This window comes from Adiantum capillus-veneris, chromosome 12 (assembly GCF_014529385.1).
Source record: "Adiantum capillus-veneris isolate H3 chromosome 12, ASM1452938v2, whole genome shotgun sequence".
NCBI lineage: Eukaryota > Viridiplantae > Streptophyta > Polypodiopsida > Polypodiales > Pteridaceae > Adiantum > Adiantum capillus-veneris.
In genome coordinates this window covers 109,342,154-109,368,528 of record NC_140942.1, presented here as the reverse complement: position 1 = coordinate 109,368,528, position 26,375 = coordinate 109,342,154, and the positions used below count along the sequence as shown (strand labels likewise).

General features: G+C 44.2%; 1 protein-coding gene and 1 pseudogene across 2 annotated transcripts; one reads left to right on the top strand and one right to left on the bottom strand.

The window, feature by feature from the left end:
* The first annotated feature begins 223 nt into the window (after nucleotides 1-223).
* Nucleotides 224-806, top strand: LOC147446308 (chlorophyll a-b binding protein 1B-21, chloroplastic pseudogene; annotated as a pseudogene).
* A 10,078-nt stretch (nucleotides 807-10,884) lies between these two features.
* Nucleotides 10,885-21,942, bottom strand: LOC147446307 (pleiotropic drug resistance protein 1-like). 2 transcript variants are annotated; one of them, XM_086525566.1, is made up of 25 exons: nucleotides 21,325-21,942; nucleotides 21,024-21,144; nucleotides 20,808-20,890; nucleotides 20,638-20,722; nucleotides 19,994-20,153; nucleotides 19,831-19,907; nucleotides 19,698-19,751; nucleotides 19,481-19,571; nucleotides 18,854-19,155; nucleotides 17,719-18,000; nucleotides 17,000-17,316; nucleotides 16,718-16,878; nucleotides 16,531-16,634; nucleotides 16,286-16,448; nucleotides 16,101-16,202; nucleotides 15,657-15,835; nucleotides 15,158-15,490; nucleotides 14,788-15,078; nucleotides 14,182-14,265; nucleotides 13,971-14,104; nucleotides 13,666-13,893; nucleotides 13,400-13,571; nucleotides 13,072-13,326; nucleotides 12,487-12,759; nucleotides 10,885-11,260 (listed from the first exon to the last, which is right to left on the bottom strand). In XM_086525566.1, exons 1-24 carry the CDS (start codon nucleotides 21,654-21,656, stop codon nucleotides 12,490-12,492), a joined length of 4,380 nt encoding a protein of 1,459 aa, XP_086381692.1. In that variant the 5' UTR covers nucleotides 21,657-21,942; the 3' UTR covers nucleotides 10,885-11,260; nucleotides 12,487-12,489. The 2 variants fall into 2 exon arrangements, with proteins under 2 accessions (XP_086381692.1, XP_086381691.1); XM_086525565.1 differs by lacking the exon at nucleotides 10,885-11,260 and adding an exon at nucleotides 11,962-12,101 and having other exon boundaries at nucleotides 21,325-21,941.
* Between the last annotated feature and the right edge of the window lie 4,433 nt (nucleotides 21,943-26,375).

Sequence of the window (26,375 nt, the reverse complement as noted above, 5' to 3'; positions counted from 1 at the left end):
TGTCCGCCTGCAAAGAGAGAGAGAGAGAGAGAGAGAGAGAGAGAGAGAGAGAGAGAGAGAGACGTGTGAAGAGGTCGAGAGTGAAATGAGAGAGAGAGTTATGGTGTCAATTGTTGCTTCCTCTGTGCAGCTCATTCCCTCTCTACCGCTCACCAGGTCGAAGTTCTTGGGGTCACCTGTCTTCACACCCAGCGCATTTACCTCCAACGGGTCATGCCTCTCCATGTCGACAGAGTCGCTATCTGGGCAACCCCGCCCTACTCATCTAGACGTGTGGATCTTCCCTGAGGACTTTTTCTTTGACACTCTTGGCCTTGTAGAGGTGCCTGAGAATTTTGAGCAATACAAGGAGTCTGAGCTCATTCACTATAGATGGGCAATGCTTGTTGTGCCTGGTGTGCTACTCCCATAAGTGCTTGGTTTGGCCAACTAGGTGGATGCTCAAAAATGGGCTCCCACTCCGGGTGGTCAGGCTACATATCTGGGTAGCCCTATCCCATGGGAAAATCTTCCAGTATTTCTTGCAGTGGACGCTTTTGCTATTACCTTTGCTGAGGCACATAGAAATTATGAGAAGGGGTGGGCCCTTTGATCCTCTTGGTTTCTCTAAGAACCCAAAGCAGTTTGAGGAATACAAGCTCAAGGAATTGAAGAATGGTTGCTTGGCACTTCTTGCATTCATGGGAATGTAAGTGCAGGCTGCCGTTCTCCCTGGGACTGGCCTCTTGGAGAACCTCTTCACCCATCTTGCCAACCCATGGCACAAAAAAATTGCAAAAATTGTAATTCCACAAAGTGTGTTGTAAATTGTAGAGAGATGTCTTTGGTCTTATGAAACAAAGTGAAACTTGAGAGAGAGAGAGAGAGAGAGAGAGAGAGAGAGAGAGAGTTGTGTTGTGTTGTGCTCACGGATTCAACGTCACATCTGCAGTCGCGGCTTCGGATCAATTTTAGCCAAGATCCCTAACCGCAAATGTCACAATAGCTTTTCCGCGTGTGCAACTTGAATATATTTGCTGCAACAATTGAAATATAGGACCCTTTCGGGTGGGTACCGGATGGGGGGTCGCACCTCTCATGCAAGGAGGGCACTCTCAATGAAGTAATGGGCAATGATGTGATGCCATCAAAATCAAGTATGCTACAAATGGCGAAGAAGAAGATGTTGAGCATGCCCCTTGATCAAGAGTTAAATAGATACAGACCCTGGAGCATTTGAAGCATGGGGTTCTAAGCAATATTTAGAGGGGTCTACCGGGTTGCTTTCTTTTGTACAACTTTGATGATGTGGCACTCTTAAAAGGCCCAAAAATGAGTTCAAAATTTTCCTAATGGTTTCAAGGGTTTTCATACAGCCCACAGTCCTTTGTCAAGTTCTTGCAGCAGTCAATAAATGCATCATGACATGACATGAGAGGAATAATGAATCTCTCTCTCTCTCTCTCTCTCTCTCTCTCTCTCTCTCTCTCTCTCTCTCTCTCTCTCTCTCTCTCTCTCTCTCTCTCTCTCTCTCTCTCTCTCTCTAGGCTTATAGAGTCTTTGGCACTCTCCTTCTCTTTTCTCTCTTATGAGGCTACGAACTACAGCATGCATGGTCATAGCTTTGCAAGCTTTGTAGCTCTATGCACACAAGAATCTCCAATTCTAATAAGAGAGGATATCAACCGATAACAATCAATCCCACGCACGTTTCTTTTTATCGTGAATACTGAGACCTTTCAAAATATGCCCCATGGATGGGGCGCCTTGCGTGAGGAGGATGTGTGGAAGTTGTTGTAGTGGCTACAACACAGTAGACGCCATAGGATGCCCTTGAATACACAATTGCATGTAGCATGAGGGGTCAATACTTGTAGTATATAGGGCAACATGGTAGCTACGCGCAAGGTGCAAGCATAGATGAACATATTGCACACGTTGTTGGAATTAGGGTTGCAGAGAAACACACACAGCTTGGAGAAGACGAAGGAAGCTCGAGGCACACAATAGAGAGTGTGTTACTTAGTGTGTGATGGAAATATTGTTAGCCCTAGAGTGATGGGCGTATATACAATGCACGGGGGAAAAAACCTCCTAAAGAGGGAAAAAATGCCCCGGCGGTCCTAGTGTGTTCACGCACATCACTACCACATGTATATGGTAACAAATCCCCCCTGGAGTGATGCGGTGAACGAGAGCTGGCACATGAGTAAAGGGAAGTGCCATGCCCTGAGGACAGGATCAGTCCACAAAGGGGAGTAAGCCCAAAGCTTTGCGGAAAGCTTCAAGCTTCTCACGAGACAATGCCTTTGTGAAAAGATCTGCAAGGTTGTCCTGTGTTGGCACATAAGCCAAGCTGATCTCTCCTGCTGAGAGCCTCTCCCTGACATAGTGGTAATGCACCTCAATGTGCTTTGTGCGAGCATGAAAAACTGGGTTCCTCGCAACTGCCAATGCGCTCTAACTGTCAGTGTAGATAGTGTTGGCAGTGTCCTGTCCAACACCCAAGTCAGCCATAAGGCGTCTGAGCCATACACACTCAACCGTAGCTGTGAAGACTGCCCTGTACTCAGCCTCACAACTCGAAGTGGCCACAGTAGGTTGCTTCTTGCTCAACCATGATATACATGAACTGCCAAGCATGAAACAAAAACCACTTGTGGACACTCGCGTGTCAAAACAACCAGCCCAATCTGAGTCCGAAAAAGCATGTAAGTCTGGCGGCAATGATCCCCCCTTGGGATAAAACAAGACAAGATGTAAAGTGCCACTAAGGTAGCGGAAAATCCTCTTGACAGCCTGCCAATGCTTAGACCTTGGGCTATGCATAAATCTGCTGACCTGCGAGATTGCAAACTGAATATCTGGCCTCGTGTTGCATACATAAATGAGGCAGCCAACAGCAGTTTGGTAAAGAGTGACATCAGCAGGATCGCCAGCATCATGTAGACTCAACTTCAAACCTGTTTCCATGGGAGTGGCAATAGGTTTGCAATCCTCAAGTCCAAACTTACATAGCAATGTCTCTATGTAACTTTTCTGACACAAGGCAATACCACCATCACACTGCTTAAACTGTATACCCAAGTAATGATGCAACAGCCCCAAATCTTTCATCTTGAAAGTAGCATTCAAATCAGCCTTAAATTCAGCAATATGTCTCTCATTTGGTCCAGTGATCAGCAAATCATCAACATAAAGAACCACAATGAGAAATACATCATCCTCACGCTTTACATACAATGTGCTTTCTGTTGGACTGTTACGAAAGCCTCGTTTAACCAAATGAGTGTCAGCTTTCTCATACCAAGCACGAGGAGATTGCTTCAACCCATACAAAGCCTTCTTACATTTGCACACTTTGTCCTCTTGTCCTTTTATGACAATACCGCGAGGCTGCGTTACATAAACTTCCTCAAATATGTCACCATTCAAGAAAGCAGTAACAATGTCTGATTGATGTACATCCCAACCAAATGAGCTGCCAATGCACATAGAAAACGCACAGTAGTCATACGACAAGTGGGAGCAAAAGTCTCTTCATAATCTATGCCTTTTTGTTGTGCATAACCCTTTGCAACAAGTCGAGCCTTATGGCGATCGATCTCACCATCCGGCTTGCGTTTCAACTTGTAAACCCACTTCGTACCAATGGCCTTTTTGCCAGGAAATCACATAAAGTCCATGTGTCATTCTCTATAAGTGCATCATATTCTGATTTCATGGCAGCAATCCAATTTTCTGAATTCTGTGCTTCATCAAAAGACAGAGGCTCCTCAACATCATGTAAACTAGACACAGCCAAAGCATAACAATCTGATGCATAAGATGCATGGCGAGAGCCTGAACGAGTACGACTAGATAAAGGTGCATCCAATTTACTGTCACGCAAAGTGTGCACCAGCCATTTTGGCATACCTCTAGCCTGCTCATTTTCAGCCCTTTCCTCATCAAGTACATCATGTACATCTGCATCAGTAATAGGCTGTTCTAAAACATTTTCAGAAACCCCCATAGGCTGTACATTTGCCTCATTGGAACTTACATTCGTATTTCTACCACTGAAAAGAGGCAACAAAGTGTCATAAATGTCCTGTGAGCTTACATTACTGTCTCTAGTACATGACAGCAAGGGCTGAACAGAGTCTTCCACAAACACTACATCCCGTGAAACCAGAATACGTTTTGTTTGCGGATGATACAACCTGTAACCTTTGCTTTCAGCACTATAACCAACAAAAATACATTTGACAGCCTTATCATCCCATTTTCTGCGCTGCACTTGTGGCACCAAAGCATATGCCAAACAGCCAAAAACACGCATGTGCTCAATAGAAGGTTTTCTATCATGCCATGCTTCATATGGAGTAATAGACTGCAAAGCTTTCGTAGGACACCTGTTAAGTACATAAGTGGCACACATGATGGCCTCAAGCCAAAAAGAATGCGGCAAAGCTTGACTTTTGACCATACATCGTGCCATTTCCGTTAGTGACCTGTTTTTCCTCTCAGCAACACCATTTTGCTGAGGTGTATAAGGCACTGTACATTGGTGTTTTATCCCACGACTAGCCAGAAATGCATTAAATTCATGAGACATATACACATTGCCGGAAAGTTGGGACACTTTTCGCACAGCTTTGAGTAATTCTGCACCTCCAGATGGTTTGAACATAGCAGGTGTAGAAGGAAGTCTGCTTACTGAAGAAACCAATAGAAAGACAATGGACAAAGGCAAAGGAACGGCCTTAGTTGTCAGGGGAAGGACCAAAGAAAAGTACAAAGGTGGAAAGAGGAATCAGTCTTGTAGCAAGTCCCGCAGTGCTAAAGGCAAGAGTGACATAGAATGCTACCATTGTGGAAAGAAGGGTCACATGAAAAGAGATTGCAGAGAATGGAAAGCAGAAAAAGGCAAAGAGAAAGCTGAAGACCATGGTGAGAAGAACAAGTCCTCAGTGAAGATTCAAGAAATAAATGTGACAAACACTGTTGCAGAGGATGACAGTCTAGTGTCAGGAGACATCTACTTCTTGAAGAATACAATGGACTCAGCTCTTCTTACAGCATCTGATGGATATGCACTGAGTGACTGGATTATAGACTCAGGGGCATCACTTCATGTGTCTCCAAACAAGGAGTGGTTTACTTCTTATGTGACCACTAAAGATCATGTTCGGCTAGGCAATGGGCAGACATGTGAGATCTTAGGTGTTGGAGATGTTCAATTGAAGTTTCAGAATGGCTCTTCTTTCACGTTGAAGAATGTGAGACATGTTCCCGCAATTACAAAGAGCTTGATCAGCACAGGTTTACTTGATGATGCTGGCTACGTCACCACTTTTGGACAGAACATGTGGAAGATATCCAAGGGTTCTATGACAGTAGCACATGGAGTAAAGTCTGGAGGACTTTACATGACTTATGTATCAAATGTCTCTAAAAATGTAATCAATGTAACCGAGCAGCCGAACGTTTCTTTGTGGCATAGCCGGTTAGGACATATGTCCAAGAAGGGAATGGAAATCTTGTCTCGTTCTGGTTATTTGCCTGGCTTTTCATTTAATGATTTTGAATTCTGTGAACATTGTCTGTATGGTAAGCAAACACAGCAGCCACATAAGCATAGAAGCAGTAGAAGAGATACACAGTTGGCACTTGTTCATAGTGATTTGTGTGGACCTATGCCTAACCTATCTCTAGGGGGAGCTTCTTACTTTATGACATTTATAGATGATTACTCGAGGAAAGTATGGGTTTACTTTCTCAAGCACAAGGATGAAGCGTTTAGTGTTTTCAAAACGTTTGTGACACTTGTGGAGAATCAGAGTGGCAAGAAGCTTAAATGCTTACGCACTGACAATGGTGGAGAGTATGTTTCAAAGGCCTTTCAGGACTTTTGTGAGTCAAAAGGTATAAAACGTGAACTTACTACTCCTTACAATCCTCCTCAAAATGGTGTTGCTGAGAGGATGAATAGGACCATACAAGAGAAGGTCAGAAGTATGTTGTCTAATGCACAGCTGTCAAATGGGTTTTGTGCTGAAGCTGTATCAACAACTGTTCATCTTGTAAATAGATCTCCTAGCAAGGTTTTGCAGAAGGATTCAGTGCCAGAGATGGTATGGTCAGGCAAAATGCCCTCATACAAGCATCTCAGAGTCTTTGGCTGTGAGGCATATACTCACGTTCCAAAGGAATTTAGGAACAAACTTGAGCCAAAGAGTAGAAAGTGCATCTTTCTAGGCTATGGTAATTCTGGTGAGATGGGGTACAGACTTTGGGATCCCGAATCCAGAAAGGTTGTCCGCAGCAATGATGTTCACTTTAATGAATCCAAATATCATTCTAAACCAGAGAGGGTTGAGGAGATTAGAAGAGTTGTCTTCCAAGAAGATGGACCTGCACGTGCAAAACAAAATGTCAGGGCTCAAGAGGAGCAAGGACAGGATAGAGTGGAACCGCAGGTTGTGGCTGAGCCTGAGCCACCTATTGTGCGTAGATCTGGACGTGTCACGCGACCTCCTAATAGGTTTGTTCCATCTATGAACTATGTCATGTTGACTGATTGCAATGAGCCTTCATGTTACAAGGAAGCAGTGCAAATGAAGGACTCCGGGAATTGGCAATTGGCCATGCAATCAGAGATGACAGCTCTGCATAAAAACAAGACATGGAAGCTAGTTAAATTACCACAGGGCAAAATCTCTACCTTGTAAATGGGTTTACAGGTATAAGATCACCGCTCATGATAGTCAGCCAAAGTACAAAGCAAGGCTTGTTGCCAAGGGCTTTAAGCAAGAACAAGGCATTGACTTTGATGAAGTCTTCTCTCCGGTGGTCAAGATGACTACATTGAGATGCTTTCTTGCATTGGTTGCCATATTAGATTTGGTGTTGCACCAAATGGATGTCAAGACAGCGTTCTTGCATGGTGATTTAGATGTGGAAATTTACATGCAGCAGCCAGAAGGGTTTGTTGAGAAAGGCAAGGAAGATTGGGTATGCCAGTTGTTAAAGAGTCTTTATGGCTTAAAACAATCACCGAGGGCATGGTACCATAAATTCCACAAGTTTATGCTTTCTCAAGGCTACAAACGTAGTGAGTTCAATCCCTGTCTATATACAAAGAAGGCTAAGGATGGTAGTTGGCTGATCCTTATTTTGTATGTGGATGACATGTTGATTGCTGGCAAGCACTTGGAAGAAATTTCAGCTTTGAAGTCAAAGATGGCAAAATCGTTTGACATGAAAGACATGGGTGAGGCAAGTCATATACTTGGTATGCGCATTGAGAGAGACAGATCAAAGAAGTTGATTTGGTTATCTCAAACAGAGTATATTGACAAGGTTTTGCAACGTTTCAATATGGAGAAGGGAAAGGCACTAAGTGTTCCATTGCCACCATATGTGAAACTTAGCAAACAAGATTGTCCTGTGTCTGAGGAAGAACAGGCTGAAATGGATAAGATTCCATATGCGTCTGCAGTGGGTAGTTTGATGTATGCAATGTTTGCTTCTCGCCCAGACATTGCATTTGCAGTGGGAGTAGTAAGTCGATACATGTCAAACCCAGGCAAGAAACATTGGGAGGCAGTGAAAGGAATATGTAGATACCTGAAAGCTACAAAGAGTATGCATATATGCTATGGGAGTCAGGAGCTAAGTGTAAAGGGTTTTACAGACTCAGATTATGCAGGTGACTTAGACAACCGAAGGTCTATGTCAGGGTATGTCTTTACATTGGCTGGTGGAGCAGTATGATGGCGTTCTAGATTACAAGATTGTGTTACTCAGTCTACTACAGAGGCTGAATATGTTGCAGCATCAGAGGCATGCAAAGAATCAATTTGGCTTAATCGACTAGTAACAGATTTGGGAATAAAAGAAGAGATGCCTGTGTTATATTGTGATAGTCAAAGTGCTATACAATTGGCTCGCAATCCAGTTTATCACTCAAAGACAAAGCATGTGGATGTGAAGTATCATTTCATCAGGGAAATGCTCGAGGATAAGCAACTTCAGCTTGTCAAAGTTCACACCACAGAAAATCCTGCTGATCTACTTACAAAAGGACTTCCCTCAGAGAGCTTTGCGCATTTTTGCAAGCAGTTAGGTGTAGGGTAGTACATCACTTCTCTACATCTCTTGTATATTAGCTTGTATAGTAGCTTCTCTCACACTTAAAGTACCACATTGGACTTTAAGTGGGAGGTTGTTGGGGTATAAAGCCCAATGTGGTCGCTCAAGTAAGTGGGCGGGCCGCCAGGTATGTACACATATTCTTTTGTAAAAACCTAATAAGAACTCACTATGCTCTACACACTACAGTAGAGCGAGTTCACCATATCGTCGTGCTCTTCTTCTCGCACTCTCTCTCGCGTCGCACTTCCGCTCGTACTCCTTCACCTTGGACATTCACGATAAAAAGAAGAGGGTTCTATAAGATGAAAATTATGATGCTTCTATACGTGAAAGATGTGGAGCCTAACAATCGCCCTCTACCGTTGAAGATGATATACTATAGAGATCATCAACAGCTTGAGAAGGATATACTATAGAGATCATCAAGAGCTTGAGAAGGATAGACTCATACAACGACCTAGATTTACGGAGGCATTTTTATCACACAATGCTTGGGTGGTTTTGCTTAGAGTATCTTCACACCACCTTGAGATAGAAGCTAGTAGAGAAACTCCAATCCAAGAGCAAAGAGGATTTGCAAAGTACTCCTAGATTGGAGTGAGTAGTATTATGTGTGCTCATGAAGAGCATGCTTTATCATCAAAGAGAGATACACCACTCTTTTTGGGTAGCCATTCTCTCTATGTCAACTCTAGAGTTATCAACCTGGTTATAGATTGGGGCGTGTTTGACTAGATATTCAACACTACAAGGGGGGAGGGGGGGAGCTCCATACCCAATCTCCCTCTCTCCCTTTGTTTTGCTTTATGGAGTGTACTTAGGAAACAATGACACTTTGACAAGCAAGCAGAGAGCCTTCAAGCCAACAAGAGGAGATGGAGGGCCTCGGACTATGGGATGCCCATACTCTAGCATAGAGAGATTACAAAGATCAAAGATTGAGAGGGCCTTGGGCTATGGGATACCTAGAGTCCACCATAGAAAGATGACAAAGGTCCAAGCCATTAAGAGGGCCTTGAGCTATGGGACACCTAGACTCAATTGTAGATATCCAAACCCAATAATAGTAATCATGAGAGGGGAGATTAGCTCAGTTCCATCCGGTCCAAGCAAGGAGTTGTGTACACCTCCCTCATTAATGTACATCATTTTACACCCCCACTACAAGACAAGACATAGCTAGAGCTCTAGATTATGCCATGATTGCATGTCCACACATATAGTACTTTATTTTTAGCCCCTATTGCTAAGCCCCACTCTCATCCACCCCACTCAAGCACAATCTAATGAACATTCTACCCAGTTCCCCTTCTAGGTTGAGGCTAATGCAATTTCCTTTCTAGATACCAAAATACATATGATAAGAGTTCCCCTTCTAGGTCGAGGCTAATGCAATTTCCTTTCTAGATACCAAAATACATATGATAAGAGTTCCCCTTCTAGGTTGAGGCTAATGCAATTTCCTTTCTAGATACCAAAATACATATGATAAGATAGTCCTATATCGATTTTTCTTATACATTGAGTTAGAAGACAATTAAATCTCTCTCTCTCTCTCTCTCTCTCATTCATTTGCATGTATAGTATTGTAATGAGGCTAATGGTGTAGTTTTATTTGAAGAGTGCAAGTAGTAGAGCAAGTCACTATTTTCTTAGTATAAGCGCAACTAAATTAGGCACTACTAACAAATATTGACAGCAAATATAGCTTTAAAACGTAAATCAAAACGTGAGCTTCACAAATCCATAGAACGTTGAACATAATCAGAAGGTTATGTATTTTATCATCTAATGAGTTCTAGTACCTAACTACTCACCTAACTACTACTGGGTGGATTCTAACTTCCATTAATTAATTAACTGTGTAGATTAGAATATCCCTTCGGCTCCTTAACTTCTGAAAGGAAGCAATGACTTGGAGGCGATACACACGCCAATACCTCATCCTCCCATGGCCCTATCTGCCACACTCCTCCTGCAATGGCCCTATCTGCCAGACGATTGCGCCATTTCTCCCTCCCATCCCCCATCGTCAAGCGATGATGCCCCCTGCCAGACCTTCATCAACCATTTACTCTGTCCGTCGGCCGCTTGCCTAATGCATACTCTGCATTCTGCACTCAGCTCCAAGGCTGCCGCCTCCCCCAATCACGGTCTCCGCCACCCCTGCCGGTTGTTGGTTCCTTCTCGACAAGCCTCAGCCCCCTCAGTTCGCTGCCTCCCCAGGTTTCCCGTTGCACAGGGCTACGCTTCAGCATTCTCACATTTGCATTTGTGGCTCGCTTGGCCTGCCGTCTCCCCTCTTCGTCTCTCTTTATCCTCCACACCAGGCCACGCTGGCAGAAAGATGAAGCAAGCTGTCGTCGCAGTCTGAGCCTGTCTGTCAGGAAGCCAAGGTCCACAGCGCACAGGAAACTCGATAGGCAGATCCGATTCGCTGCACTATCGCAAGGGGAAGGAGGAGTGAATCAGAGACCCGTCTGCAGAAGAGAGAGAGAGAGAGAGAGAGAGAGAGAGAGCCGGTCTCATGTCAATAAAACCTGCCTCGCCTTGCCGGCTCCTCTGAAATCTCTCTCTCTCTCTCTCTCTCTCTCTCTCTCTCTCTCTCTCTCCACGTGCCCCTTCGCCCTTTTTTTCTCCTTAGAGTTATGAGAGCATCTCTACAGATGCCACTTAATGAGCCCCAAAAAAAAGACGTTTTGGTCACCTACACTGAGTTCTGTTGAGAAAGTTGAGCAAGAATTATTAGAACATAGTGAACATATTAGATTGAAAAGCATTTGTAATGTACATCAACAAATTTTACAAACACAAAGGTGGGGTGTGTGTGCACACCTGAAATTTAAACAAATTATCTTGCCATTGGGCTATCAAGTCAATTACATTGTAATGGCTAGAATTAATTCAATATATCTATGAATCTAATGCACAAATGGGCATCCCACAAGTTGTGTAACCAATTGAATCGACCAAAGAAGCTCAATAGAGATGTTTGAGTCCATTGTTGGCCTTCATGATTGATTTTTTTGAGGATCCAAGTGAATGAGGGCACCCTGCTAGGGTCAAAATTTAATGTACAATAGTACAAGCACTAGCACTTTAGTGCAAAGATGAATTGAAGTAGATTTTTGCAAATGTCCTGCACAGTCAACACACAAAATTGATCAGTGTTTGTTTGTGGTACCCTTATACCATGGCAAGTCCTAGGGACTCTTCTCATCATATATATCTCTTGCAATCCAAGCGTTTGTTGTGACTTGATGTATAACTAGGCTTATTGCTAGAAACACTTATGTACAAGCATTGAGTGTGTGTGTGTGTGTGTGTGTGTGTGAGAAAGTGAGAGAGAGGAATTTTTCCTTAGAAGTAAACTTATGACTAGGCCATTGTTAGAAACTCTTCTTATATTGAACATCCCTTTGGATATACGCTTTGAATTTGAGGGATATTTTAATTGTTTTAAAGGGATGTATGACAGAAAGGCAGATTATATTTGAAAGTGTGAGGAAGGGCATGATCAAGATTACAACATTGATTGTGCAAGTCACTTGAAGAAGAAGTCTGATGGTTCAAATTGCAAGTGGTAAAGATTGTAACAATCGCTTAGGTATATGTGTAGTGCCTTGGATGTTGCCATGAGAGAGGAAACTTTTGACATCTTTGCCTTTTGATTTGGGATCCCCTGTTTGAATGAATTAAGTCCCTACCATCAACATTGCTCACTTGAATTTGTTCAAGAAGGAAGAGAGAGAGAGAGAGAGAGAGAGAGAGAGGTTTTTAATGTTGTAGAAAGATGTATCTGACGAGTGTTGAACTCCAGACCTATTAGTGAAGAGGGAATTGGGAAAACCAATCTATCACACTTAGATTGTCCAATAGAAGCAAGGTTACACAAGATTCCAAGAGAGTTCTCAAAAGTCGTGTCTCAACTTATAATAATGTCTTATCAAGGCCAATTAGGGGGGAAATATATGTTCCACCTGAAATTTGGAAAAAAAATTGTTAAAACTTCAAAAAATTATGGGGGGGGGGGGGGGGGGGGGGGGGGGGGCTCAGCACTATCTAACACGGGGTCTTAATGACCTCCAAGCGGGTGAGATCTATGAGACAGGGAAGTGCGGGCTCGAAAGCAGAGCGGCACCCGAACATCGATTGGGGAAAAGTAAACAAGGACATGGGTGGGTTCAAATCGTCGGGCCTCATTCGAGCATTGTGGACCCTCCATTGCCTCGAGATTTGTGTGCCACTTTCACCGCCGTAGATCCCATCGCTTGGGGGTCATTAAGACCCCATGTTAGAGAGAGAGAGAGAGAGAGAGAGAGAAGGGGGGGGCGGGCGGGGGAAAGAATGGAGGAGAGCGAAAACCTGTTATCGTTTTTGGAAGTTGAGTCTCTTGATGCCGTATGCGAAGACGAAGAGGAAGATCAGGGTGAAGCCCAGGTGGGCGCCCACGACGGCCCCCAGGAAGTCATGTTTGAAGCCTAAGGTGCTATTCAAAAAGTCCTTCACTCGGATAGAGCCTGCGTCTGGATCCTGCACTTCTCTCTCCACGTCCGACAGCTGCGACCCTATCAACCCGTACAATGACCACGACAAAGGATTGGCCCAGTAGTACCACCTCCACCACTGCGGTATGCGCTGCATTTTGTTCCAAGCTCACCAAAATGTTAGCTTTTCTGTTCACACACACACACACCAAAAAAAAAACGTGCACGAGGACAGACTTGCTCACAAGCGCACACAATCATTACCCAGCACCCACATTTTATGTTCAATTACATGCAGATATACCATATGTAGAATTTTCCTAGCCTGTGTTTGTGTGCTCACATCTACTTACCATCCCCTTCAGGTGAAAATTTACACTACATGCTGTGTGCATGAGAGCGAACGCACGCGCACACACACACAACAACAAATCCCAGCATGTTATTCAGCAAGGACACTTACCACCCGAGGAATCATGAAGCCAGAGAAGAGATTCCACAGGTTTATGAAGCCTGCTGTTATAATGGTAGAAACGTAAACATTTGGCGTAATGGCGACGGTCATGAAGCCGAAGTATGTGAAACTGATTATGTAGAAGAAAATGAAGTAGAAGTAATAAAAGAACTTGGCGGCTGACCAATAGAAGTTGATCAAACCATATGTAAGCAACACGTATATGGTGCTTTGTACAAGACAGTATGGTATTTCAATGGTTGCCTGCAATTTGCCGAAATAGTTAGCTTTTCGGTGGTCGCTTAGACAAATGAAATGAAATTTGGCTTTGTTCTACCTGAGCAAATGCATATGCTAATGCAGAGTACATTCCTGCTCCCCGTTCTCGATAGAAGACGGTTCGTTCAATAGCGACAACTGGCTGGACAGCACTTGCATTTTGAAAGCCTATAAACAATGAGATTGAATACATGGCCCCAAAGATGTTAAACAAGTCAGAGGTTGTGCTCCTGCAGCCACACACATTAAGAGTCAGTGAAGCTATGGTGAGGGGAAGCTTTGGCATACATTAGCTTGTACAGAGTGCTACACGCTAAAGCTTACATTTTTTGACCTAGTCTCCAGAAGACGGTTCCACAGAGGAGACCTAGAGCTATTGTAAACAGATATCGCATGGCATTGTAGTGAGGATTGCGCCAATATGACTTGTGTTGTTTCCATAGGCATGCCAAACATTGTTCAGGAAAGCTTTGTGGGTACGTGGTTGGGAAGAAAAGGTCTTTTGAATCAGGCAGGGGGGTACTTAATTCTTTGATAAGTGCCTGATTGCGCCTGCAGGCACAAGTGTACACCATTTAGTTCAAAATCTAACCTGCAATGTGTATCACAAGCTGGGTCTTAGGCTTCACTTGTATAGAGCAGAGTCTTTATAGATCTGTGCAAAATCGACTTGAAGACGAGCCTCCGCTGAAGGTGAGCTGATCTCAAGCATCCATGTGGCCGGGTTGTATCCGTCTGTAATTGGTTGGATCCCCGGTATGTCCTGCAGAGAGTTTGGGACTAGGATTTTAGTGTTCCTCTTTTCGTCATGAATACTGTGAAGTCAGAAAAAGAGTTTACCTCAAAGTATTTGACAAGTTCTGCAGAAAAAGTTCCTAGAGGACCTGCATAGATCACTCGGCCACCTCGCTTCATCAGCAGTAACTGCATATTAAATACATCAGGAAAAACCAGATGGGGGAGATACTCCGATGTTAAGACATTAAGGCAGTTTGAAGCACAATCGATTTTCGGTGACCTAGTAAATGCAAGGAATGTTGAACAGCCTGAAAGCTTACAGATACTTCATAACCTACGAGGTGACCATTACAGGCCCAAGAATGATCTCGATGTAAGCAAAATTGGTTAATGGACTTATACTGATGATTTTTGCCAAAAAACAGACAATTTAGAGGTTTGTTGCAAAGTTGTAATAAGAAGGTTATCAAGGATGGCCTTAGATTTTAAGGGTAAAGGTGGATAAAAGAGGTCCATTTGAGCAGGAGTTGTAAGTGACAAGGATTAGTGTTTGAACAAGGATTAGTGTTTGAACATCAACAGTTGTTTGAAAGCTAGCTTCTTGTAGCATAATGACCTACATTTTATTGTTTATGTCTAGAAACAAAAAACATGCAGAACTAAATGTGAAAGTTCAAAGAGGTGAAGCATGAAGCTGTTATGCTTTACCTCATCAAATGACTCAAATATGTCAATACTGGGTTGATGGATTGTGCACACCACGGTCCTCCCAGTATCTACAGTGTTGCGCACTGTTCTCATGACTATAGCTGCAGCTCTTGCATCCAAACCAGAGGTAGGCTCATCCATAAATATTATAGAAGGATTTGCTACCAGCTCAACAGCGATAGTAAGTCTTTTCCGTTGTTCAGTGGATAATCCGTTGATTCCAGGAAGCCCCACTAAGGCATCGGCAATGGGAAAGAGCTCAACAAGCTCCATGACCTCCTCCACAAACATCTGCACGGAAAATAAATGAGGGCTATGTAGTTCTTGTTCATTTTTGTGGGCTGAAACTCGTAAAATTGTGGCAGCTTACTTTCTTTGTTTTCTTGTCAACTTCTGATGGTAAGCGAAGCCATGCAGAGTATTCAAGTGACTCCCTCACTGTGACATTAGGGGAGTGAATATCATTTTGCTCACAGTATCCCGCTATTCGTGCAAATGTTTCTTGCTTTTTAGGGTGACCAGATATACTTATATCGCCCTCAATGTATCCTCCTGTCTTTCTTCCAGCTAAAACGTCCATAAGGGTAGATTTTCCAGCACCACTTACACCCACTAGAGCTGTAAGAACCCTTGGCCTAAATGCCCCGCTTACATCATGTAGGAGTTGAAGCCTCTTTTCAGTAACACCCTGATTCTTCATTTCCTGCAAGAATACGTCATAAGAGTGAAGGAGGTGAGAAACCTCTGTTTGTAGGTGTAAACTTGTTTTTGTCTATGTTTGAAATTAAGATTGTGCTACTTAAGAAGTACCAAACTTTCATATTGGCCAAAAGTACATCCAACAAAACTGAAAAAATTAAAAATTTTACAGGAGGCATATCAACGTAGTAGTTGACTGCATTGAAGGCAATTGACAGTGGCTGGAATGGGAGAAGTATCCCTCGTCGCCGATTGTTAGTACCAATTTCAACATCATTGTTCTGGCCAGAGCTGGGGATTGATGGCCTTATAGTCGGCAAGTCAATGCCTGCTAGTTCGCCATTTTGTCCTGCAAACGATAGGATTTTTAGTGCCAAAGCTTGGTTTGCAGTTTGAAGGTTATAGATTGGACACATAGGCCTAGTAGCAAAGCCTTCCTGTAGCTGTATCTATGACTCTTATCTTATGCCTATTAAATTCTTAAGTCTTTTTTTGGTTAGTTGCTTAAAGTAGGTTTGGCTTGCAATATGTTGTTAAGCATCTGAGTCTCTGTCTACATGCAATCAGCTTTTATTAATAATGAAGTTAGCCCACAATTGACGGAGCTCCACTACCTGTGTTGTAATACGGCGGCCAGCTCTCCGATCTGGGTTGGTGGACTGAACGTTTCTCTTGAGCATCATCATCCGGCAAGATTGCTTGAGGTTTACCCAATGCTGCAGTTCCCATAAGATTATATTAGCTTCGTTTGTGCTTTATGAAAGCTATAATTTTGGCAAATGTAATCTTTACTTCTTACGTTTGAGGTAGGTCATTGCCAAGGTAAACAAGATGTTGAACATGACAGCAAAGGCAATCAACACCCCTATACCAAGCCAGTACCATTTCTTATGTGTAAAGAAACCACGTGATATCAAAATTGCCTCCCCAAGTGTGTCTGCATTCAAGGTCCCATTGTAGGGCTGAAGAGCAGAGTTCAATATTCAGGAGTCGATTAAAAGTTGGTTTTGTGATCATAGACCAGGTTGTGAATTTGTGTTTTACCTTCTGCCAACGGTCTGCATGGAACTCATTTGTAAACAATGCCTGTAGCCCATACGTGAGTGGCGATGACCAGTATGCCCAGATCCACCAGTCATGAATTGATTCTGTCACATCAAAAGCAATCGAAGAAATCTCATTACGTATTCTACCAAGTCGGCAACAATATTTGTTGCTTTTGCAAGATTACCTCGAGAAATCACAAACCCGCCCATCATAAAGACAATGACTAAGGCAAGGATTCCAAAGGTGCTGGCAATAATCTGGGTCCTCCCAACAGAGCCTAGAAACCGGAACATACCCAAAGCCATTTGGGAGACACAAAATAGGAGCAGTATCTGCCGGAAAAACCTGTTTTCAACTTCTTTTTAGTTTGCAGAGCTTCTCTACTATATCGAAATATTCAAAGTAGAAAGGTTGAAATAGACTTATGTGATTTTGAACTTGAACAAAGGTACCTATTTTGACTCACCTTCCAGGTTCTGGTGCAAAACCAATTACAAAGTATGTCAGACATCCCCAGATTAGGCACTCCAGTATGGAAAGAGGTACCCGTAATAAAATAGCCGGTATTGTGAAAGACCATGGAGGATAGAAAAGCTGATCTCTTTGTTTATAAAATACTGGAAGACGACCAACGATCATAGCCATCTCAGCCGTGCCATTGAACATAATAATTATCAGTCCGTAGAAGAGAGCACCCATATATATGATTCCATCGTTGACAGAGTCTTGATGAAGTCTGGTCCGGAAGTAAACTGTCATGGCAATGGAGGACATGACAGCTAGCTGAAATTTCAATAATCAAAGTGCATTTTTTAATAGCGTGCTTTAATCACAGAAAATATAGATTGCTCAATTGTCAAATTCTTTTGATATAAAACCACACAATTTGGTGGTAATGTGCTTGGGTCCTACAGGAAATGAAATTTTTCCACTGTATAGTATGAGCACGTAGTAAGAAGTGCATTCACATATTGCGCCCTGCTGAGAAGGAATCATTTCTTCATCATTGCAAAGAACAGTGCAAAGAAAGAGGCGTTTTAGTGCAATTAGGTGGCTTTCTAGAGTGAGAACGTTCGGAAAAAGCATCATCTTGTGGTGTTTAAACCCATTATATTATGCCAATTCTGTGATGCATCGTACCGAGAAACTCTTGCAGATGGTGGTAAGAATTGAGTGCAAAAGTACCTGGCACGTTTTGAAAATATACAAGAACGAGTTGCGTTTCCACATCAGCACTTCTCTTGCAAAGCAAGCCTTAAACAGCTCACTTTTTTTGAGACCATATTTTCCGGTGGCAAGGGCTGCAGGGTGGCTTTTTGTCTTGTCGAAGGGGATGGCCAGCTCTTGTTGTAGTCTCCGGCCCACATGAAACGACTTGAAAGCTTGTGCAAACTCATGCACTGCAACAAATCTGTATGGCTGGCTTCTGTCTTCCCAATACTGCTGTTGATCTTTCTTGGACGTTACCTGTAGTTGATGACAGTGCCAACATCAGTGTAGATCATGTTAAAGAATATGATATTGGATATGCATACATTTATCTCTGACACAAAAGCTACAATCTAAAGGGAGCATGTCTAACTTGAAATTCCAGTTGGGATAAATCTCAGTACACAGACCTCTCTGTATTAGTAAAACTTAAGATTCTTACTTAAACTCAAGTTACGACACCTTACTATTTCCAAAGAGGAAAGCTGCATGAAGGCCGTCTCTTTCCCTTTCTGGACTGGGACACACACACACACACCTATTTTCAGTCATGGAGAGCCTACCCGTGATTTGCGTCAATACTATGCACGATGGAGCTGATGGTTATGTTGTCATGGGCATGATGCCATGATACCTTAACTTTTCTATAACAGTCAATTTTGAGCTTTTTTGGATTCTTTTTTTTTCTGGATTTTCTGTATACATGTGAACGAGATTCAACCTAAGGTTTAACTTGCAGCTGACTCACTAAACAGAGAATGATGACCAAGAGTCTGCTAGAATCAGGTTTTGTCATACAACAGTCATAGTTCTTTGCAAACAACCTTCTTCAATGTAATCAACAGTCTGTTCTTCCTGAACTGACTATCTTTATAAAGACTGCTTAGAATCTTGTTGGTAACAACATGCCAGCAAAAGTAATGTCTGTTTTCTTTTCAGGGTGCAGGCGAGAACGATAAGTTGTACTATTTATAGTTCGGCTGGTTACAATTGGATCCTTGGAATGAACAGATGCACTTCTTGCATGAATGAACCAAAGGTATTCGTTTCGAGCACATAATGCTTAATCTTACATCCCCAGTTTGTGCCAATAAGAAGAGATTTTACTCACCTCTTGCAAGAAGTCCGCGGTGCTTTTTCTTTCAGGGCACTTGAATCCCATTGACCTGAAGAACTCAAGGATGTGTTCTCGAGGCCCTTGGTAAACTATCTGGCCATCTGAGAGAAGTATGACATCATCAAAAAGATTAAATGTTTCCGGTGCCGGCTGCAGAAGTGAGATCAGCATGGTGGCATCCATTACATGCACAGACTGCCTCAAGCACTTCACTATCTGAAAAGTGGTGGAGCTGTCGAGACCGGTCGAAATTTCATCCATGAAAAGAGCCTTTGCAGGACCTACGAGCATTTCACCTATAGCCAAAGAAACATGAAATACCTGTTTGTACGAACCTGAAACATCTACAACAAAGCATTTGACTTGTATGCATTTGTATGCTAGAGCCTGGAACAACATACATAGATATGCAACTGCAAGTTTGGCCATACTACGTATTTCAGAGCAGCAATATTCATATTATGACCTATTTGGGAGAATGATAGACTCTCGAGTGTTTTTCAATCTCAAGAAAGTAAACGTTGCTAAAAATATGAGACAATGATCCTCTTCCTACAACTCAACCCATTACGCTTGTTTTTACTTCACATACAAATGAGAACAGTCGAAAGAATTTTTTACCTGTCGTGACTCGCTTCTTTTGACCTCCTGAAATGCCTCTTTTCATTTGGTCACCAACCATGGTGTCTGCGCAGATGTCAAGGCCTAGCATCTGCATGGCCAGTGTAGATCAGACACTAATATGCAAGAGGCCAGGGCATAAAGTCAAATGATTTTGGGTACCCCAGAGTTGAGAAGTTTTGTGAGTATCTTGGAAACTACTGTTAGCGTTCCTCACCTTCAAAGTATAGTCAGTCGCAATACTTCCTTGTTGCCCTTCGATTGACACTGCCTGCAAAGGAACAAATTGGGGTCTTGTTGAGGAAGTTGAGAAACAAAAAATGGACACAATGTTAGAAAGTTTTTAGTACCTTCATGAAGACATCAATATCCACATCTGGCTTGATTCCAGCTGCCTTTTCACGTCTTGAGAGCTCTGTCAGCATTTCTAGGGAGCAGCAAGGCAAAAATGAATAATAAGACACATTGTCTTGCAAGTGGTTTTATAAATGAACAAGAAGGGTATTTACTAACCATATCGACTACCGATGCCTTGACAACGGGCACTGAAATCAAGTGTCTCTCTCACCGTCATCATTCCATATTGGGTATCATGTTGGCTGATGTATGCTGATGTCCTTTGAGGTATAAACTCGTTCATCTCATGTCCATTGTATGTTACATTGCCAGAAACCTGGCAGTTGAAAATAGTCAGAACATTTAATGACATTTGGCAGCTGTTAATTCATTCATCACACGAGGAAAGTTTTCAACGGTCTTAATCCCAGAAACCTTCTGACTATGTGCCAGGAGTGAAAGAAAAATGCATTTTATCAAATTACTGATTTTTGTTCTAGCCTAATCTTTGACAGCTAAAACCATGTCTGGCTCCTTTCAACAACACCTTGAGATTGTTCCGGGTTTACACCCACACCATTACTTCAACTACTATGTCACCAGCTTATTGGTACAAATTTGTTTCTCATTTCATGGCACAAGTACGACTTCAAGTTTGGACAATGCATGCAAAACCGCAATGCTTTTTTTTTCATGTTTAAAGAGGCACAACCAGTGAGTTCTACCTCACCCTCAGGCCACATACTCGAGCAAAATGTAGTCAAACTTTGTTCTATCTTTACTTTATTTTATCAAAGAAAGTATTGCACTTCTGAAAGTACCCGGAGATCTGTAGAGAGCTTTCCAGCAAGAGCAAGCAGCAAAGTTGTTTTTCCTGAACTTGGGGGCCCAAGAAGTAATGTCAATCTGTAAAGATATACAAATTACAGTTATTGAATCAAAAACCACATACAAGAAGTAAAAACACCATCGAACATGTAAGAGCAGCGACCTTGAGGGCTTGATGATGCCACTAACATCTTTCAGAATGTGTAAAACTCGTCTCTTTGGGTGCAAAAGAAAGCTGAAAAGCCCCTGCATGTAGTTTTTACGATTAAGCGCCTCTCTCTCTCTCTCTCTCTCTCTCTCTCTCTCTCTCTCACACACACACACACACACACACACACACACACACACACACACACGCGGGTGCCCCTTCAAATCTCACCTCTACCAAATTGATCATGAAGTTCAGAAGTGTTGGCAGCACTCTACTTCCAACTTGTACATCAGCCTCAATGTTGAGATGCTCGAATCTCACTTCGATCTTTGGCAGGTCAATTCCAACCCTGTGTATAAGCAATGTTAAAAGACTACTCAAATTTTGTCTTTGTCTAGTGATCATGTCTTGAGAAAAAAGCAGAAACTATAGCTCTTAAACCATAATGCAAGGTCATATCATAGACTTCTCCTTGGTCCTCATGCAATCATCAAAGCATTCGATTACATGGGCATAAGCTGAAATTTACTTGTTAATCCTCTGACGGAGTTTGCGAAGGAAGCGCTCATTGTCGTTCTCTATGTCCCGGACTACTTTCTCTAACAACTGCTGCTTTTCAGCAAACCCAAGTTTGGCAATGTCAACTTCTTCATGGATGACAGAGCCCACAGGATCTAGGTTTTGTAGAAAGCCTTTGCGGAGCCTTGAGTATGTGGGCAGTTTCTCAAGAGCTGCCCATTTGAGAGCTTCATCATCATCAGCACGGCTGCTAGCTCTAGATATGTAGTTTTCACTAGAGGCAAAAGTTGCGCTTCCAGCATCAGTGCCCCAGGTCGTGCCAGGCTCCATAGGCAAGGCCATTGCAGGGCTTGCCTTGGAGAAACCAGCTGTCCAAAGCTTCCGTGCAGCTCCACAGTGTGGATTGCTTTCTTAATACCGCAAACTGCGAGGTGGGTCGGCTAGGCGTGGCCACAAGCTACGCTTGATGCTTGTATGCTAGTCAATGGGTGCTCGAGGTGGAGGTGCAGAGGTACGAATGGAAAGGTTTTGGGAGGTGGATTTTCCCTCTTTCTCGCTATCTCCGAGTGTTGTTGTTCCGTCTCTCTTTCTCTGAGAGAGAGAGAGAGAGAGAGAGAGACCTTCAAAATTCGAAGAGAGGGAGGGAGCTTATAAAGGGGAGGCAACTTTTGAATGATTTACTCCTGCAGGCAAATGTGTGAAGTCATATCTATACTACAGATAAAGGGGGAGGGAATTCTGCCCCCCCCCCCCCCCCCCCCCCCCCCAACGCGTCAGTGCCTGCTTTATCCGGCGCCCTCGCGGCAATGGCGTCTGAGCCAAATTGAGACAGCGGGATGCGTGCAGGCGGAGAGAGAGAGAAAGAGGCAGCGAAGCCGTCGGCCACACTAGTACTCTATTATGGAGAGCCACATTCCGGCATGCCACGTGGCTCAACACGAAATTTGGGGGGGGGGGGGGGGGGGTGTCGAGAGACCGTCATGCGGGAGAGGAGAACTTGAAGGGCCATCAAGTGCACGCCAATGTAGAAAAACCTCCCAGCGGCTTCAAGAGCAAATTATTTACGGTGAGGGTTTGCACGTAGGTGGGGGTGCTGGGTTTTTTGAATGGGTTCGTTTTGCTGCTGATGTTGCTCTCATGGTTTCGTCCACCACCTTTGCCGCACACCATGGCCCTTGCTGCTGTGCTGATTATGGAGAGCCACATTCCGGCATGCCACGTGGCTCAGTAATAAATTTTCCGGGGGCGGGGGGGGGGGGTGTGTGTGTGTGTGGAGGGAGGGGGGTGTAGAGAGACCGTCATGCGGGAGAGGAGAACTTGAAGGGCCATCAAGTGCACGCCAATGTAGAAAAACCTCCCAGCGGCTTCGAGAGCAAATTATTTACAGTGAGGGTTTGCACGCAGGTGGGGGTGCTGGGTTTTTTGAATGGGTTCATTTTGCTGCTAATGTTGCTCTCATGGTTTCGTCCACCACCTTTGCCACACACCATGGCCCTTGCTGCTACTGCTACTACAGAGCGTGAGCTCGCCATGGCTCCCGATTCAAACAATAAGAGTGCAGGCGAGCCTCAAAGCAGGATCACACACACACACACACACACACACACACACACACACACACACACACACACAGAAGGTGGATGGAAGCTCTCAATTTTGACAAGGCTCGTAGCACGAAAAATGCCTGCTCCCCCACCATTGGATTGGTTGGCCGGGGAGGTGGAGATAGCCTCGATGAGAGAGAGAGAGAGAGAGAGAGAGAGAGACCCATGGGGCAAAAGGGGCTACAACATCCTGCTGGAGCCAAGAGAGATCAGTTACACGCACAGTGGTGGAGACGACGTTAGCCTTAACACGATCAGCCTACGAGAGTTGAATGGTTGCAGATGAGTATATGGGTGGGAGCCTAGAAGGCTAATGCCACCTCTGTGTGTGTTGGTGTGTGTGTGTGTGTGTGTGTGTGTGTGTGTGTGTGTGTGTGTGTGTGTGTGTGTGTGTGTGTGAGAGAGAGAGAGAGAGAAGAGTCAATGGCCGCTTATGAGGACCAGGTATGAGGCCCGCCCCCCGTCATCTAGCAAGGATTCAGGCTGCACAACACGTTATAATGTTTAGACTTGCTCCTTCCTAGCAGCGAAAGAGCTGGAGATGAGGTAGAGTGTGAATGGCTTAGACGTCGTCTTTCGGCGGGGAGAAAACAAATGACATCGTTGCCTCTCAATGAAGAGCAGGCTATCCATTTCGTTGATGATGTTGTGCTTCATCGTTTTGATGAACACATGTTTGCAAGACAAGTGTTTACTCTAGCTAGGTAGTAGGCCACGTTCAAATTATCACCGAAGGTTGGTGGCGAATGTGTACGAGAGACTTTCTCGAATCTCTCCAGTGCCACTAGATGAAGATCTTACCCACAACCTTGCATGTACTGATTTTGGTGGCTTAGGGGGCTTCAGAGAGGTCTTTGTAATCGATTTTCAAAGATGAAAGCTTTATTGGAACAAGAAGCTACAAGGAAGAAAATGTATGATCTCTTAAGTGTGTTTTTAGTCTATTTGGCATGTTTTATCACATCTATATTATCTATTTACTTCACTACGGAGAAGGGAATTCAGGTAATGCCATGTGGCGCTAAATGCGAAATTGCAACCGTCAAGAGCCGAAAAACAACAACGGGTGAGAGCTGGGCTTCATGAGCTGGAAGGTACGCATGCAAGGATCAGGAGCTGAAGGTGAAATTTGAAAAGGTGAGAGATGAAGTGGTAGCAGCAAGAGAGAGAGAGAGAGAGAGAGAGAGAGAGAGAGAGAGAGAGAGAGAGAGAGAGAGAGAGAGTGGGCTCTTATCCCTCCCACTACAACGCTGTCCCAACCATCTCTCTTCTCTTCAGTGCAGGCACACACCCCTCCCTCGGCTCCCGTCTAGCTAGACACAGAGAGAGAGAGAGAGAGAGGGGGGGGGGGGGGGGGACAATAGGCATGTATGCCAACTGTGGTGTACTTCAGAAGCACAAAAAGTGCTTAGAGAGTTTCGTATGTGGGAGGTTGTCCACTAGAATGCGCTAATTGGAGGATATGTCAAACGAGAGCACTGACAGAAAGGTATGGGTTGTTTGTAGCAGATGCAAAGCGAGGGCATCTCTCCATATGCAATCACCCATGCTTGGATCTTGAAGGCATGTGGCCTTGATCGGGGCAAAAGAATTCAGAATCAGATTATTAGTCAAGGGCTGTAGAAAAAAGAGGTGGTGCTTGGGAGTGTCGAGATCGACATGTATGTCAAGTGTGGTGTCCTCCAGAAAGCAAATAAGTGCTTGAGTAGCTTTCTATCTAGGAGGTCAGCTCTTGGGAATGCACTGATTGTGGCATTTGCCCAACTGAGGCAGATGCAATCTATACTACAGATAAAGGGGGAGGGAATTCCGCCCCGCCCCCCCCCCCTCCCCTGCCACGTTTCAGTGCCTGCTTTATCCGGCGCCCTCGCGGCAGTGGCGTCTGAGCCAAACTGAGACAGCGGGATACGTGCAGGTGGAGAGAGAGAGAGAGAGAGAGAGAGAGGCGGCGAAGCTGTCGGCCACACTAGTACTCTATTATGGAGAGCCACATTCCGGCATGCCACGTGGCTCGACAAGAAATTTGGGGGGGTGGGGGGGGGTCGAGAGACCGTCATGCGGGAGAGGAGAACTTGAAGGGCCATCAAGTGCACGCCAATGTAGAAAAACCTCCCAGCAGCTTCGAGAGCAAATTATTTACGGTGAGGGTTTACACGCAGGTGGGGGTGTTGGGGTTTTTTGAATGGGTTCATTTTGCTATTGATGTTGCTCTCATGGTTTCGTCCACCACCTTTGCCGCACACCATGGCCCTTGCTGCTGCTGCTACTACAGAGCGTGAGCTCGCCATGGCTCCCGATTCAAACAATAAGAGTGCAGGCGAGCCTCAAAGCAGGATCTCACACACACACACACACACACACAGTGGATGGAAGCTCTCGATTTTGACAAGGCTCGCAGCACGAAAAATGCTTGCTCCCCCACCATTGGATTGGTTGGCCGGGGAGGTGGAGATAGCCTCGATGAGAGAGAGAGAGAGAGAGAGAGAGAGAGAGAGAGAGAGAGAGAGAGAGAGAGAGAGAGAGAGAGAGAGACCCATGGGGCAAAAGGGGCTACAACATCCTGCTGGAGCCAAGAGAGATCAGTTACACGCACAGTGGTGGAGACGACGTTAGCCTTAACACGATCAGCCTACGAGAGTTGAATGGTTGCAGATGAGTATATGGGTGGGAGCCTAGAAGGCTAATGCCACCTCTGTGTGTGTTGGTGTGTGTGTGTGTGTGTGTGTGTGTGTGTGTGTGTGTGTGTGTGTGAGAGAGAGAGAGAGAGAGAGAAGAGTCAATGGCCGCTTATGAGGACCAGGTATGAGGCCCGCCCCCCGTCATGTAGCAAGGATTCAGGCTGCACAACACGTTATAACGTTTAGACTTGCTCCTTCCTAGCAGCGAAAGAGCTGGAGATGAGGTAGAGTGTGAATGGCTTGGACGTCGTCTTTCGGCGGGGAGAAAACAAATGACATCGTTGCCTCTCAATGAAGAGCAGGCTATCCATTTCGTTGATGATGTTGTGCTTCATCGTTTCGATGAACACATGTTTGCAAGACAAGTGTTTACTCTAGCTAGGTAGTAGGCCACGTTCAAATTATCACCGAAGGTTGGTGGCGGATGTGTACGAGAGACTTTCTCGAATCTCTCCAGTGCCACTGGATGAAGATCTTACCCACAACCTTGCATGTACTGATTTTGGTGGCTTAGGGGGCTTCAGAGAGGTCTTTGTAATCGATTTTCAAAGATGAAAGCTTTATTGGAACAATAAGCTACAAGGAAGAAAATGTATGATCTCTTAAGTGTGTTTTTTGTCTATTTGGCATGTGTTATCACATCTATATTATCTATTTACTTCATTACGGAGAAGGGAATTTAGGTAATGCCATGTGGCGCTAAATGCGAAATTGCAACCGTCGGGAGCCGAAAAACAACAACGGGTGAGAGTTGGGCTTCGTGAGCTGGAAGGTACGCA